The sequence below is a fragment of the Pan paniscus genome, chromosome 2, assembly GCF_029289425.2.
Source record: "Pan paniscus chromosome 2, NHGRI_mPanPan1-v2.0_pri, whole genome shotgun sequence".
In the NCBI taxonomy this organism is placed as follows: Eukaryota; Metazoa; Chordata; class Mammalia; order Primates; family Hominidae; genus Pan; species Pan paniscus.
Genome location: NC_085926.1, coordinates 111,590,238 through 111,607,562, shown reverse-complemented (window position 1 = coordinate 111,607,562; position 17,325 = coordinate 111,590,238). Strand labels below are relative to the sequence as shown.

Here is a 17,325-nt window from a genome sequence, read left to right as displayed (position 1 = left end):
AGACTGTAAAGTGTTTGCAACCAGGGGTTGGAGGTACACCTCATCTCTGAGGTGTGGCAAACCTTAGTTTCTCAGCTGAAAATAGAACTAGGGGTAATAGCTTATCACTATCCTATAAGGGACAGGAAGCTCTTGGAGCGAATATGTGCTATTAAACATGGCATAGAATTCAGAGCATGTGTTCACGGTGACCAGTGACACTTTCATTCAGCGTAAGTAAAGGCAATGTCTGCTTTTTCATTAAAGTTGATTCGTGTGATTAGTATAGAATTAACAGGTGACTCACCTATCTTGAAACGACCCATATAATATATCTGGGTGCTGAGGGCTAGCGAGGCCAGAACGTGGATTGCAGAGAAGATGACCCAGAACCACACGTCATTTTTTCCAAACACCTAGGAGTAAAGATGGAAGTTACCTTCATCTGGGGTTTTCCCTAGAAAACTCATCAAAATCATCCTCTCTCCTGTATGTGTAAGGAGTCAAAAACAGCTGTGTGCACATTCTATTTTTCTCCCCCTCTGGAAACTCCCGCGGATCTTACTCCCAGGGGACAGGAAAAAAAAAAAGGCTGCTGGGCCAAATGAAAATGGAAAAAGGAAATAGGAGAGGCAGCCAAATAGCAATGGTGAAGGGGCAACAGGTCTAAAGTGGGGGGGAATGAACTGCAAATAACCAAAAAGGCAACACGTGTTTCCCATGCATATTTAGAAGGTGGTTTCTGTTTTTTCCCCTCAGTCTCTCCAGTCAGCTTATATACCCCTATTCCACTTTCACATGAGTCGGGTCTAGCTTTATATTAAAATTATCCAGTGGTCTTTTTACAGGTGCCTAATACATTATTAAAATAACCAACTAGGCCGGGCACGGTGGCTCACGCCTGTAATCCCAGCACTTTGGGAGGCCGAGGTGGGCAGATCATGAGGTCAGGAGTTTGAGACCAGTCTGGCCAACTTGGTGAAACTCTGTCTCTACAAAAATTAGCCAGGCGTGGTGGTGGGCGCCTGTAGTCCCAGCTACTCAGGAGGCTGAGGCAGGAGAATCGCTTGAACCTGGAAGGTGGAGGTTGCGGTGAGCTGAGATCATGCCACTGCACTCCAGCCTGGTGACAGAGTCTCGCAAACAAACAAAAAAACTAAATAACTAAGTAAAAGTGTGCCATGAGTGGGCCAATGATGAAAGTGTGTCATGAGATGAAATTGTGCCATGAGATGAAATTGTGTCATGAACTGAGGATTTTGGTTAATCCAAACCCGTTCACTTGATTGTTGTTTGTTTATTGGACCTAGGGGGGCACATTTCGAGAGCCAGGTGGAAGAAGGTGGGGGACGCACCACTCCAAGGACGGTGACCATGATGACCACAGCAAAGGAGGCGTAGGCGGAGTAGGCGCTGGCATTGATGTCTGGGTGGCGGGTCTGATAGAGCTTCAGCATGCACAGGCCAGCGATCATGTACATGAAGGAGGTGTCTGAGGACCCAAAAGAGGAGCCAGATGATCAGGATTCAGTAGGTGACAGACAGATGATATTTTCTAGATTTTTCTTCAGACTCTGAGTACCCCTCACTTCAATCCATGGACTATTTTCTACCAGCAGGCTGTGTGGAGACCTCTAACATGTCAGCCTCCTGGCACATTCTCTAGGCAGACTGCACGTACTCCACTTCTAAACCTCTCTAAGGCTGCCCTTTAGTTCACAGAAGAAAAACATCTGATATAATAAATAAATAACTCCTCTTTCACAGAAGAAGAGTGTCTGATATGATAAACAAACAACTACCCCCACTTGCGTTTTAGATGCTGGTGTTCAACAACGATAACAAAGGAATTCCTAATGGTGATAATGTAGGCAGTGTGACCATAAGATGAGCCCCAGATAGGTGTGGGAGGTCGTTCTCAGCACCCTAAAATATAATCACATTGATTACTACACATTTATAGCTTTATAGCCTAGTGATGGAAAATAGCTAGAAATAAAATGGAGCTTACTGCATTACAATTGTGGACATGCAAATTAAGATAACAATGCAATGCTGCCATTTTACTCAAAAACTTGATAAAAACTTTAAGTGTCTGACAGTAATAAACGTTAGTGACGATCTGGGGAATGGGAAGTCTCACACAGCTATTGGGAATGGGAATTAATGCTCTGGAGAGAAATTTGTCAGTTTTTGGTAAAATAGAAGGTGCACAAACCAAGTAACTGAAAAATTCTACTTCTAGGTATCCCAAGGAACCTCTCTCACATACATACAAAGAGACATATAGAAGGATGATCACTGCAGTGTTATCTATAGTAGCAAAATACAGGCAACATCTAAATGCTGTTCAATAGAGGAATTGATAAATGTGATACTTTTTGTTATACAATATGACAACCCTTAAAAATGAATGCACTACATGTCCTTGATATAATATTGATAAATCTTGAAAACATATTCTTGAATGAAAAAAGGCTGCGGAACACAGAATGATAAACTACTATTAATTTGCTACAAATGTAGAAAAATTATAAAAACAAACCGGGAAGGTAAATATAAAATTAATCATGGTTATCGCCTTTAGGGGAGGAAGGAGGAGATTAAGTTTGAAAGTGCGTCAAAACAGGACCTCAACTTTATCACAGTGCTTTATTCTTTAAAAAGTAGATCTAGGCAAATATTTAAAAATGTTGACATTTGTTCATTCTGCGTGGTGAATGATATCATTCTCTGCAGTTTTCTCTATTGAAAATGTTTTCTAATTAAAAAAATTAAATGCGACAGAGTTCTGTGGTGCTCAGAGTTAACACCAGAAGCCAGAGCACAAACATTAAACGACCATTTAAAAAATCCTCACCCTTGAGCGTGGAGGACATCGTTACTTGCTAGACAGCATCAGCTTTTCCTTTCTTCCTTCTTAATAGCATCTCAATATTAACTCAATGTCTACCCGCTTTCAATTCAGAAATGCACACTGTCTCAGCCCCTTTGCTTCAGGAAAGCTAATCCCACCTTTGGCTCCAGGGACAGGGCTGATTGGTCTAAAGATAGTCCCACCTTTTTTGCTGATTGGTGAAGCAACCTGGGTCTGAGCTAACCAGCGCTTAGAGAATGATTCAAAAATGGGCTCATGGGGCCGGGTGTGGTGGCTCACGCCTGTAATCCCAGCACTTTGGGAGGCAGAGGCAGGAGGATCACCTGAGGTTAGGAGTTCGAGACCAGCCCGGCCAACATGGTGAAACCCCGTCTCTACCAAAAAAAATACAAAAATTAGCTGGGCGTGGTGGTGCGCACCAGTAGTCCCAGCTACTGGGGAGGCTGAGGGATGAGGATCACTTGAACCCCTGAGGCAGAGATTGCAGTGAGCTCAGATCATGCCACTGCACTCCAGCCTGGGCGACAGAGCCAGACTCTGTCAAAAAAAAAAAAAAAAAAAAAAGAATGGGCTCATGACTGTATAAGCTACTGAGATGTGAAAGGATATTATCTGTGGCTTTCTCAAAAAACAACTTCCTTGCTCTTAATTGAAGGCTTCTGGAACCCAGCTTGCCGCCTCCTCTGGAATTGTTGGGTGGAACTACGAAGCCAGGGGCTGCTATAGTTACTTTTGCCACCAGCAGGGAAGATAGCCTGATGATAAAACCAACATACAGGCTGGGTACAATCAAAGGGATCACAGAGAAATGAAGGCAGAGTCACCAGATAAATCAACCACAAGCCCTTTCTACATCTGGATGTCCTTATTATTCAATCCAGCATAAATTGGGTTCTCCATAACTTTCATCCCAAAGCAGTCTAACTGCTCAATTAGGTCATGCTCTGTGTGGAGGTCCTCTCTGATCTCTTCAGCTCACATAAAATGCCATTTGATCTTTGCAAGCATGACTTTGGCATTTTTGGGGAGGGTTCCAGGATAAGACTGACGATTCAAATCTGTATAGTAGATATAAGTTCTAATTACCGAATTGGAAGTTGGAATAATTAGGGCAGACATGGTAGCAAGCACTGAGCACCCCTTCCATCATCAATGCAATGCCCATAGCGTAGAAGAGACCAAAGTGTTTGGGAATCCCGTATTCCTGAAAAAGGAGAAAGGGTGGTCAATAGATACTAAATAGTGCCATATCCACCAAGTCACTAATCTGGAAGCACATGCTTCTGGCCTCATGTAGTTTATTACACATAATAAATCATCACACCATTAAGCCAGATGTCCCACCCCTTTGCAGATCCTGTTTGGATCCATAACCCTTCCTAGCTCCTACCCACTCTTTCCTCACCACAGCAAAGATGTCCTTGGCTTCCAGGGCTCTCCGATGGAGGATGTCGCGGCGCAAGACTATCAGCAGGAAGAGGAAGCCCAGAAGCACGTGGCCCAGATTGCTGAGAATGTTGTTGAAGGCACTACAGGGATGAGTGAGAGACCATGAGAGAGTCAAGACCATCAAAGGGACCCAGAGAATACATGATGCATGAAGGAATGAATGAATTCAGCATGCATGTTTTCCATTAACCTTTCCATAAGGTTTCAAGATCAGAAAAGTATTAGAAATCCTCTTTAACCTAACTCCTTCATTTTATGATGCTTACTTAGCCTGTGACAACGTGTCTGTTTCCTCTCAAGGGTGCCTGCTTGGCTTCCTAACACCCTCCCATCCTCTCTTATCCCAGTGGCATTTGTATAGTATGAATCCTGGGAAAGACAGCTGCTTCAAAGACAGGCAAGTGTTTCAGCTACGCCGTGAGAGTGAGTTCTCACAGATGGACCCGTGTGTGTCAATGTTCAGCTCTCTAATTGTGAATTTCAGGTAAGTGTCAGCCAATCATCTCCAGCAGCTTTATTTGAGGAAACGAACGCTGGTTCAGCTCTGGAGCAAGAAGCTAGACTCCCAACTCCCAGGCAATGCTTCTTCCACGTCACCAAGTTCTGGTGGCTAGAGCATGGCCTGGGAGGCCACAGGGCTGGGTTTGCGTTCTGCACTACTTAGCAGCTGAGGGACCTTCAGCAAATCCTCACCTGCCTTCATCTAAAAATAGGGATCATAGTAATGTCTATCTCACGAGGTTGTTTAATGGATCGAATGAGACAATAGGTTGCCAGCTCATGCCTGTGAACAAATGCCACCACAGCTAGAGATCTGACATTTTAAAAAATGTCACTGCCCTCATCTCAGCAGGCAGTATGCTACGGAATGTTTCCTGAGAACCACATACAGGAACGAGAGGAGCATACCTGGTCTCAACTTCTTGGTTTAGTTCCTTTTTACCCTTGAATAGGGTCGTTTTCCACAGTTGTTTTTAGTATTTTTAAAAACCGAAATCACAACATTAGACAGAAAGGCATCTCTAAATGCCTCATGGGCAACCAGAGGACTGGGTTTACCTCAGGACGCCCAAGGGGTGAGCACAGAGGAAGTTGTAGTAACAGATGTCCTGGTTGCCAGTGACATTTACCACCTGTAAAATCAAGAGTGAGAAGAGGAAATGTGGTTTTCCTCCGTCCTCTGAGCCCCAGCAGGAACACAAAGAGCAGACAGGGCTCACGGAGATGCACTGTCACTAGTTTACAATGTAACCAGTGCTCCTCTGCACAGATGGGCCATTATCTGCCACCTTACACAGCACAGGCACTTTTTTTACAAAAAAGTTACCATCTTGCTTTGAATGGGAATATTCTGTGTACCCCCTTATGCAGCCCCAAGGTGGAATTCATCCAATTGCGTTTCTTTTGTTATGATAAAAGGACTACGAAAGAATGCTAACATTGGGGCCTTTCAGGACTGTCACACTATGTCTTATTTTCTAGGTTACTGCAGAGGGGATATAGAGCTGTCCCATCCTCTGGGTAGAAATGGTAAACATGAGGCAGGTAGACACGAGGAGATATGTGTTCAGCTTTCCCTATTTATCACCATCTCTGTCAAGAACTTTCCCAAACCACAGTCCAGGTGTATCTTCTGACAGTCCCCCAAAGTATGCAGAGAAGATTTAGATTATAAACAGTGGTGCTCAAACCTCATGAAGTCCTTTTTCTCACTGCATAATAATTATGCAATTGACTAAATATTATTAGATCATTAACACACAAACTTGGCTGTATGTTGGAATCACTGGGGGTTTAAACACTACAGATGCCTGGCCCCACCCTCAAGGACTCTGATCTAATTGGGACGGGGTACAGCCTGGACACTGGGATTTGTAAAAGCTTCCCAGGTGACCTTAATGCAGAGCAAAGTCTGAGGGCCACTGCATTAGAAGCAACTTCAGCTTTTTGCTATTGTAAATGGGCTTTCTACTGTGTAATAAATTCTATAGAAGGCCATATAAGTGACCTTGGCCTAGGATTCTATGGAGGAATGAGGATTCTCAAACTACTTTCATATTATTTTTGCTTAAAAAATGCTTGTTTTTATTTTACATTTTCTTTTTACTGTAATATTTTGTTAGTTTCATGAAGCTTTTTTTTTTTTTCTTTTTTTTTCCTTTTTTTGTTCTTGAGACACGGTCTCACTCTGTCACTCAGGCTGGAGTGCAGTGGCGCAGTGTCAGCTTACTGCAATCTACACCTCCACAGGCTCAAGCAATCCTCCCACTTCAGCCTCCCGAGTAGCTGGCACCACAGGTGTGTGCCACCACTCAGCTAATTTTTTTGTATTTTTGGTAGAGTCAGGGTTTCGCCATGTTGCCCAGGCTGGTCTCAAACTCCTGAGCTCAGGCAATCCACCTGCCTAGGCCTCCCAAAGTTCTGGGATTACAGATGTGAGCCACCGTGCCCAGCCACAAAGCTGTTTTTAATTTTACAAAAAAAATTTACCTTCAATGGGAAGGCACAGGCTAGATTAGCTATCAGGTTCCTTTGTTTTAGTCTGGAACTTTATTTACTCTACTCATTATCCCATAATGATCAGAAAGCTCAGAGTGTTAAGTAACAGATGCAGTGGATAGATATCATGACTGAATAAGCACAGGGTAATACTTTCAGACTGGTAGACAAAATAATACAAGAGATTGCAGCTCCCTTTGTGATAAAACAATTGGGAACTAGATTGAAAGGTCAGTTAAAGATGAAGCAATGGGCTGGGTGTGGTGGCTCATGCCTGTAATCCCAGTACTTTGGGAGGCTGAAGCAGGCGGATCACCTGAGGTTAGGAGTTTGAGACCAGCCTGGTCAACATGGTGAAACCCCACCTCTACTAAAAATACACAAAAAATTAGCTGGGCATGGTGGCACATGCCTATAATCCCAGCTACTCGGGAGGCTGAGGCAGGAGAATTGCTTTAATCCAGGAGGCAGAGGTTGCAGTGAGCCGACATCGTGCCATTGCACTCCAGCCAGGGTGACAGAGCGAGACTCCGTCTAAAAAAAAAAAAAAGAAAAAAAGAAAGAGGAAGCAATAGTGAATTCCAATTGGAACCCCAATGGGAAATTCCTGAATGGATCCTAAGTTGTACCTCTCTCTGTCAGTCACAGTGGAGACTCTCCCTGCAGAAAGAAAGCTGGGACTCTGGGGCTGGGGCTGGGGCAGCACTTACTGTCTGATAGGTAATGACCAGCTGGATTACGGGCAGCGCATAAAACACAGCGATGGTGATGATATTCCTATGCAGGCAGAAAGAACCAGAAATGGTTATTTTCAAATGAACAGTGGAGTCTTTGGTTAATATTTTTAAAAGAATGCTTCCACCCCATAAGTCCATAATTAACTTGCAAAAGTAACCAGAAGCTGATTATGTGGTTCCTGTTTCTCCAGTCGTCCTCTCCCCTCTCTTGCATTGGGGCATTTGGTACACAGTATCTTGTCTAAAGGGGAATTAAAGAAGTAAAGAAAAGCTTCCCTTGGATACTTTTAGTTAGGGTGCAGAGGCAAAAACTGAAAATACTAACTGAAATGTATTTTTTAAAAAGGTTAATGATTGGTACCCAACAAATATTAGGGTTTCTTTTTTCTTTCTTTTCTTACAACCATTTGTAAAACAGTGTAAGTAGTACCTGCTTCTGGTTTAACCAAATCATTTATGAGGGCCTATCTCTTTAGGCTGCTGTTAGATTAAACATCAGAGTGTAAGTAATGAGTGACGGATCACGTGAAAGGGGTGTGGTTTCCAAACTGATGGTCCCACTATGAAATTTCATGTGGCCCCACTGTCCCTTATTTCCTTCTAAGATCTGCATGCAAGTAAAAGGGCATCCTCCAGGAGAAAATAAGGGGAGGAGCTGTCACAAGAGTAGAATACTCAGCTTGGGGGTTTCTGAGGGGAGAGAAGATTTCTTGCAAGGCAGCTCAGCCTCTTGGCTGGGAGGGAGGCTGTGTCCATGTGTGTGGCCATTGCAGGTCTACTGATAGTTGGCTGGTAACATCATTCCCTATGCCTGTGCCTCATTAAACACTAAAACCTTGTGCCTAAGTGGTTGTGGCTCTGACTAAGAAAACTATGTTTATTTAAGGGAACCATGGTCCTACTGGTCATCTACTTACCAAAAATAAATTTTATATTTTTTGCTGACAATTCTCCGGTCCTTCCTGGACAAATCTGACAGGTAAAGGAACATCTGGAATGCCAAATAAAAAGAGAATGCAAAACTGTACTCAGCTCTTTATGCATGAGATACAAAGGCAAACATAACAAATGTCTCAATTTAAATTAAAATTGTTAAAATTATTCAAGCGATACAATTATTCAAATTTACTAAATTTGATTAAGTAAATCAAATTTACTTGATTAAAATTATTTAAGACTTTTCTTTTAATGTTGTTTTTCCCATGATACCTTAATAAAAACCCTAGTATTTTCCTTGGAATATTAAGGATTGGCTGATGTGGGCAACTTATTGGGAGTCTTGAGTGCTTCTTACATGTCAAGAATTGATTTCCCAGCTTTCAGAGCTGTCCACTGTGTGGTTCTTGAACTACATAGGGCTGAAACTGTACGTTTCCCCTTCATATCTTTTGCTGGATATGACAGAAAATAATAATCACAAGCCAGAAACAAATCAGCTTTCCTTTTGAAAGATGATATGCACAGAACCGGGGAGCTTTCCCCAGTACACCCCTCAAATGAATCTTTTCTTTAATCTGGTTGGATCCCTTCCTTCTTTATTGCCTACAGTCATTCACTTCAGACCTTAAGAGTGTTTTAATGCCCTGTGCTCTTTAATGTGCTCACTTTCTTCCGCGAGAAAAAAAAGTGCGAATTAACAGAGTATTGCTTTTAGTCTGTAGGTACATTTGATTTAAGTCTTCTGGGAAATTTGGCTTTCCCTGAAGGAAACAAAATAAAGGAAACTGAGGTATTGCTGAAGTTTATTCTACTGCCAAACTTTCTGCCCTCTCAAAGAGTACGGCGAGGCAGGGTGGGTACCTTGGTCCGGATGATGTTTTTATCACTCTCAATGTCTGGCATGGTGTCGAAGTCGCTCTCCTCCACGGAGCTGTCTGTGTCTGACTGGCCCGGTGGCCCACCATCGGGGGAGGACATCTGCCTTCCAGGACTGGAGCTTGACTCATCTGAAACAGAGACAACTCATCTGCCATCAAAAGCCGTGGAGAGCCTACGGAGCCCATTCGTCTCTGCAAAAAGCACAGTGCAGACTCATTCTAGGAAATACTGTGTTGATCCAAATGAACTCCTCATTCACAAGACCTGTTCTTTCTCTCTATTCCTTCTCAATGGACTTTTATTTTTCCTCTTCTCCTATTTTTATATTTAACTTGGCTATCTTCAGGACTGAACACATATTAGAATCTAAGGGCAACTGCTCTGTTAACTATTTGGATACAAAAATAATATTGTACTTCTATTTCATGTTTCATATGTTAAAATATGAACATAAATATATACAAATACACATGCACATCGCTATGTATAGCATCTATTGCATATATGTGTGAGCCCACACATATCTAACAGCTATACATTTCTCATGGGTAAAGTATTTGTACACAGAAATCACCCACATGCTGTATCTATGATTATATAATGAAAACAACATTCTCAGGAAGAAGAATCCTTCTGTTCCCATGAATGTTTCCCAGAGCAGATGGAGATTTATGCAGCTTGATGGGCACATGAGCTGAGCTTACCTTCCGCTTTATTTCTTCTGTTCAGATGGTTTCTTGAAAATCCTGTTCTTACAGAACTAAAAATAAGTAGTCTGCACTGAGCCCACATGCTTCTCAAAGTTACAGAATGATAGGGCAGGAATACAGGATTCCCGGTCCCTCTACACTGACATTTTAAACAGCACCATTCATAGGCCCACAAGCAATATGGAAGGGCAGGCAGCTCAATGAGCTTCTACTCTAACAAGACAGGTCTAGGATTCCATTCTTTTCAGCCCACTTAAGGAACACTGGGGTTTGCCATGTGAACGACTGGGTGGCAGTGAGCAGGTTCAATTATGAAGTCAGCCAAAATGAAGGATTGGTAGGCTACAGCCATGTTCACCTGCAGCACTGCCTCAGTCTTCTGATCGCCCCTTACTCCACTGAAACCTGAGAATGAAACAACTGGTCAATTGATGTCAGGCTCCCTGGGACACATCTTTCATGCCCTAAACCCAGGCTGGATATGAAAAAGTCCCTAGGGGGCCTTAGTATTAGATGACAACCATTGAAGGAATTCTGCCCAAGTGGGGCTAGCAGATCCAAGAAACAGAACAACAGAACTGGAGAAAGTTAGAGCTGGGAGGAAGCTTCCAAATCTCCAAGCAACTCATCTTACAAATAAAAGACAATCTCATAGGATAGCTGCTTTGCCGACATTCCCAGTTATTAGTGGCTGGAATGCCTTTCTATCATATTCTCTGCAGAATTAGGAAACACTTTCATGAACAGACTTGGTAGGACATACCTATTGTCCCATAATTGCTCCCTTCGGGTGTGCTGGCAGCAATGGGATGAGATGCCACCATATTTCCAGAGCCTGTTGAAAAAAGTGAAGAGGCAAACACTTTATGTCCAGTTGCTAAAACAAAACAACACTATTCTAAGTAGCTTGAATCATCAGGGCACATTAGTTTAGGTTTGATTTTCTTTTTACACTAATACAGGAGTCACCAAAACTATGACCCATCTGCCAAATCTAGCCTGCCACCTGTTTCTGTATGGCTGTTTAACTAAGATTAGTTTTCAAACCTTTAAATGACTGGGGAAAAAATCCAAAGAAGAATAATGTTTCATGACAGGCAAAAATGATACGAAATTCAAATTTCAGTATTTATGTATAAGTTCTACTGAAACACAGCTATCATTTCCATTGGTGCACAATAAAAATATTCAGTTTTGTAAGCCAACATTGTAGGTTTTTAGCATGTTTTAAATTTTTTATGTGTCCATTAATTTCCCCCATAAAGAAAAATAATTAAAGTGTAAACTCAAAACCTTTAGCCAGGTTTTGGACTTAAACTTTAATTATAAGGACTAATGCAATGGCCTTGGAGATCCAATTTCTTTTCTTCTTTGGTGGTGTAGCCAAGAGCTGGCTCAGCTGGACAGCAAGGCTTCTGGCTAATGCAGCATTTTTGGCAGCCTAAGCTGTTCCCAGGGCCCTTAGCACACAGATCTTGGTCTTCAAAATGCAGACTTTGGCCCTCAGAATGCACGCTCCCTGGCACTGTTACTAGGCTTGGAGATCCCCTCATAAATTTCTTCTTATTTAGGGAAATTAGGTGTTCCCTGGCCTTTCTTGGGCTGACCCATAAGCATGTAACATGTCATCAATACCATCTATGCTTTTCATCCAACTTCAAGTCAAAGAAACAGTTTACCTTGAGATTGTTAAGTATGAGAGATCAAATCTTTCGAGCACAGTAACAGTGCCATGTGAAGATGTTGTGTGCAATTTGCCTGACTCTTTTTGACTTAGAACAGATTTGGCCATAGTTACAGCACAGAGCTTTGCTGCTGCAGCTGCTACTGCTGCTGCTACCAGTACTACCTCTATTACTACTGACTGATGTTTATTGCAGACTTACTGTGTAGGACAGTCCTTTAAATTCTTTCCAGGAATTTACTCTTTTAAATTTTCAACAACCCTAGGAGGTTGATAATATTATTATCACCATTTTAAAGATGATAAAAGGGAGATGCTGAGAGATCATGTAATTTGCCTGGTCACTCTGAGAGTGGATGGATAGTGTTTCATTGTATTGGTCTCGGTGAAAACTTATTTTCTTTTTATGAAAAATTATTATTATTTCTTGGGACAGGGTCTCACTTTGTCACCCAGGCTGGAATGCAGTAGTACGATCTCGGCTCACTGCAACCTCCACCTCCTGGGTTCAAGCGATTCTCCTGCTTCGGCCTCCTGAATAGCTGGGACTACAGGTGCACATCACCACACCTGGCTAATATTTGTATTTTTAGTAGAGACAGGGTTTCACCATGTTGGCCAGGCTGGTCTTGAACTCCCCACCTCAAGTGATCTGCTTGCCTTGGCCTCCCAAAGTGCTGGGATTACAGGCATGAGCCACCATGCTTGGCCTAAAAAATGATTTTTAACTGTATTTATTAAGATGTACAACATGATGTTTTGATATTACGTGCACATAGTGAAATGATTGCTATAGCTAAGCAAATTAACATATCCATCACTTTCCATAGTTCCCTCTTTTTTGTTGTTATAAGAGCACCTAAAATCTACTCTCTTCACAAATTTTCAATATAGAATGCAGTATTATTGACTATATATATTCTTCCTACTGCATACTAGACTTATTCATCCTACCTGCCTGCAGATTTGTACATTTTGACTTACAGCTCCTAATTTCCTCCCACTCCCTGTCCCTGATATCCACTGTTCTACTCCTTATTTCTATGTATTTTACTTTTTAAAAGATTCCACATATAAGAGAGACCATGCAGTACTTTGCTTTCTGTGTCTGGTGTATTCCACTTAGCATAACATCCTCCATGTTTATCCATGGAAGGCATATTGTTGCAAATGGCAGCAATCCTGCTTAAAGGCTGAATAACCTTCTGTTGTGTTAGACAAAACTTATCTTTTTAACTGAAAAGACAGGAATTTTCCTTCAAACAAGAACAATTGGTAGTAAATATGTTACTTTCACATAGTGCTCAAGAATACCTTTCTAAAGAGACAAAGAGGTTGAGGCTCATTTGCATCTCCACTGTAATAAACTCACATTTTAAAAAAGCACAGCTTTTGCTTTTTAGATTGGCAGCTGCTGCCTGCCAATGATTACCCATTGGCGTGGGTCATCCTGCATCTTCTTTCTGTTTAGTTTATTGCAGGGAGTCTCATGGAACCCCTGGGTTGCTCTTATTCCTAGATGATGTTGTAGGTCTTTTACATTCCCCTCAGTATCTTTCACATTTTTCTCTTTTCAAGCTTCCTATTTTATTTTATGTATTTATTTCTTGAGACTGGGTCTCACTCTGTTGCCCAGACTGGAGTGCAGTGGCACAATCATGGCGCACTGTAGCCTCAACCACCAGATTCAGGCGATCCTCTTGCCTCAGCCTCTTGAGTAGCTGTGACCACAGGGTCATGCCACCACACCTGGCTAATTTTTCAAAAATTATTTGTAGAGACAGAATCTCCCTAGGTTGACCAGGCTGGCCTCCAACTCCTTGACTCAAGCAATCCTCCAGTCTTGGCCTCCCAAAGTGCTGGGATTACAGGTGTGAGCCACCATGCCTGGTCTAAGCTCCTTATTTTAAGTCACTAACCTATGTCCCTTATTTGAAATGTAATTTTGAAAATTATTAAATGTGCAAATAGTAAATGAAGAATGACACTAAAATCACAAAATGCTGAGAATATTGTCATATATTTTACCATATATTTTATCATATAATATTACCATATGTTTTAAAGATGATAAAAGGGAGATGCTGAGAGATCAAGTAATTTGCCCAGTCACTCAGATAGTGGATGGATAGTGATTCCTTGAATTGGTCTCAGTGAAAACTTGTTTTCATAAAAAAAGATTTTTAAATTGTATATATTAAGATGTACAACATGATGTTTTGATGTTACGTGCACATAGTGTATTTTGGTGTCACTGGAAGTCCTCTGATATGGGAAGTTGAAGTTTGTGTAAGAAAATACTGGAGTTCAGTTGTAGCAGGAGGTCGAAATTGTTCGTGGGAGCCAATGTTCTCTGTCTGTGTGTGTAATCAAAAGGAAAACAAAAACCAAAAACTAAAATCAAAGCAAGTGAACAAACAAAAACAATCAGTGTTTTGTTAGGTGACAACTTCACTAAAAAGACAAAGCCAGCTGTGTAGGTCTGTTCAGACTTTAAGGAATCACTGATTTCTGTTTTCTGCTCTGGCTCATCACTGAGCATGATCTGGTTTTGATGTTGTTGCTGGCTCTGTTCATTTTGAGGCAGCTGCAACATCATGGGTTCTGTGACAGATAAGAGCACCAAGATTTTCATGTGCAATACCATTGCCAGCATGCAAAAATGTTTTCATTCTGTGGACTTTTATATGCACCAATTAAATATGAGATTGGCCAACATGGGATAACAGTATTCTTTTCATTTTGCTTATGTCTAAAGCCTTTTAAGAATGCAAAAACCAAGGCATTTCCTTCTAAACGTCAAGTATGGTCTGGGAAGGCAAGCCATATCTATATTTAACTGTATAGTACATAGAAAGCAGAATTCAACACAAAATATCAGCTTATAAGACAGACCAAGATGTTCTGGCTGGAAATAGCAGACACATACGATTGTGAATGATCTCATCTTAATGAGGAAACTTGTTTTGATATGTGTTTCTCTGAGCTTGAGCCCCCTGCATCTGTCTACTTCACTGACATAGAACAGGATATGCTTGCACGCTTGCTTTTTATGGTAAATGCCTTATGTGAGGAGAAAAATTTCATTTCATTTTGAGCATGTTTGCGTCTTTCAGGGACTTCATATTTATAGTTGCCTTGTCCCATTATGTCTCTGAAGACTCAGCAGGTTGGAAGCTGAAGAGGGAGCCAGAAATGATGGGAACTAGCTAGCATGATTTTGTTTTTGTTTTTTTTTTTTTGAGTTGGAGTCTCGCTCTGTCGCCAGGCTGGAGTGCAGTGGCATGATCTCGGCTCATTGCAACCTCTGCCTCCCGGGTTCAAGTGATTCCCCTGCCTCAGCCTCCTGAGTAGCTGGGACTACAGGTACATGCCACCATGTGCGGCTAATATTTTGTATTTTAGTAGAGACAGGGTTTCACAATGTTGGCCAGGATGGTCTCAATCTGCTGACTGTAGACAATCCACCCGCCTCGGCCTCCCAAAGTGTTGGGATTACAGGTGTGAGCCACCGTGCCCGGCCAAAATTTTATTTTTATGCCAATTGCCTACCTATCCCGACTTAGTGTCACGTTTTGTTTCAATAGTTGAAGAAAAAATGAAGAAAACCATCATCATCTTTGCAGATGGATGTAAAAGTAAAATTCCTCTAGAAGAAAAATCTGGACAAGAAAACTAGAAAAAGAAGAGTAGAGATCTAGGACTAAAATTTGAGACCCTTTGTCACTGAATGGCCTGCGTTCCTTGAGTCCTCCAAATTCAACAGTCTCCTTGTCTTATCTCCACCAGATCTTGCTCTTGGCTAAGAGGCTGGTTCAGTAATGGCTGTATCCAGGGAAGGATTGGGTTGGCCATTTGGTTCTTAAATCTACAACCGATTAGGTCTGCCAAGCTCTTGCACTTGAGAAAGTAACCTCCTCTTCTGTTGTACCCCAGTTCCTGGTGGCAACACAAGGGGTCCCAGAGGCCTGTTGGGGAGGCTTCATCATTTTTCTCAGCTGGTAACTGAATTTCTGTAGAGGCTCTTTAACAATGATGTGAAATGTGGGGTTTCTCTCTGATAAAGCCAGTGGAGGAAATGGTTTTAGAGCACAGAGCCTTTCTTAGTACCTCTCAGATTCTCACAGATGCCCTGTCTTTGGTATTAAGGATAATTAGACAATGCAGGGTCCAGTCATTCATAGTACAGTAAAAAAGTCCCTTCAAGTCCCCTGGAGCAGCTCTTTGCCAACACTATTTCCATCTCACCCAGGCTCCAGGGTCTAATCTTCTTCTTCATCCCATGAAGTATGAAATACATTTTTTTTGCTTTTTATTATAGTTGGAGCTAACATGGAGATTTTCACATACAGCTTAATTAAATCACTTCAGGCATATCAAAGAAAAACAAATGCAGAGTAGCCCACAGATTTTCTGAGTGCATCCTTCCTAACTCCAACAGAGCTGCCACCAATTTGGCAACCTGTAGGGACCTGATTCCATTTCTTCCACTTCAGTCACGTCTAAGGTGAAAGCATTAGGCTAAGTTCCACAGATATCTAGCTCCACAATGATGTGGGCAGAGACCGTATTAAGTCTAGTGGGATCCTCTTCCCCTTTAAGAAGCTGCTTCTAGCATTTTCTCTGGATATAAGCACCCAAGGCATTTCCTGTAACTCTGAGCTCCATCGAACTTCCTGTGCCCCATGGTCATGCTGATCCTGGCCTTGGGAGAGAAAGACATTTCTGTATCCTTGTTTCTTCCCTGAATGTCTGTCGCTAGCTTCCAGATATGGTCCTTACTTGCCTCTGTCTCTTGCTCCTGGTTGATTTCTCTATGCTCTGTTTGAGATGCCTAAAAAAGTCACTGGTTCTTCCCTTGGGCAGTGCTTGTCTTCTGCTCTTGGTTTAAGCATCTAGGTCTTGACTCACCAGTGGTCATGACATTGGGGGTGATGCCATCATTCCCTGTGGCCTCTCTACCTTACAAAGGTTCCTTATTTTCTTCCTATTTCAAGACTTTTGTGGTGAATATTCCTATTCCCTACTTCTTACCTAAGCTGGTGTGTTATTTAGGTGTCCTCATGTGTTTAGGTCCATGGTTCTCAAACAGGGGGATGTGGGGAAAGAGTTTTGCCCCTAAAAAGACATTTGGCAATGTCTCGAGGCTTTTTTTTTTTTTTTTTGAGACACGGTCTTGCTCTGTCACCTAAGTTGGAGTGCAGTGGTGCGATCTCAGCTCACTGCAGCCCCAACATCCTGGGCTCAAGCGATCCTCCCACAGCAGCCTCCGAAGTAGCTGGAGCACAGGTGCACACCACCACGCCCACCTAATTTTGTTTATTTTTTGTTTTTATAGAGACGAAGTCTTACTATGTTGCCTAGGCTGGTCTCGAACTCCTAGGCCCAAACAATCCTCCCACCTCGGCCTCCCCAAATGCTGGGATTACAGGCATGAGCAACTGCACCAAGCCTGGAGGCATTTTTAGTTGTCCCAAGGAGGGGCAACTCCTAGAATCTAGTCCATGGAAGTGAAGGATGCCATTAAACATCCTATAAGATACAGAATAGCCCCCAACAACAAAGAATTAC

General features: G+C 42.2%; 1 protein-coding gene across 6 annotated transcripts in view; it reads right to left on the bottom strand.

Moving 5' to 3' along the window:
• Window positions 1-17,325, bottom strand: part of SIDT1 (SID1 transmembrane family member 1) — a 96,624-nt gene that overhangs the window by 17,099 nt on the left and 62,200 nt on the right. For 5 of the 6 annotated variants that reach the window (XM_034957108.3, XM_034957106.3, XM_055110284.2 and 2 more), the window contains 9 exons: window positions 10,834-10,905; window positions 9,343-9,488; window positions 8,460-8,533; window positions 7,516-7,582; window positions 5,366-5,439; window positions 4,263-4,386; window positions 3,944-4,061; window positions 1,335-1,471; window positions 287-395 (listed from right to left, as the gene is read on the bottom strand). In XM_034957108.3, coding sequence (XP_034812999.2) covers window positions 287-395; window positions 1,335-1,471; window positions 3,944-4,061; window positions 4,263-4,386; window positions 5,366-5,439; window positions 7,516-7,582; window positions 8,460-8,533; window positions 9,343-9,488; window positions 10,834-10,905 — 921 coding nt within the window. Of the gene's footprint in view, window positions 1-286; window positions 396-1,334; window positions 1,472-3,943; window positions 4,062-4,262; window positions 4,387-5,365; window positions 5,440-7,515; window positions 7,583-7,700; window positions 8,362-8,459; window positions 8,534-9,342; window positions 9,489-10,833; window positions 10,906-17,325 lie in introns of those variants that run through there. The other variant, XM_034957110.3, reaches the window with a different exon arrangement.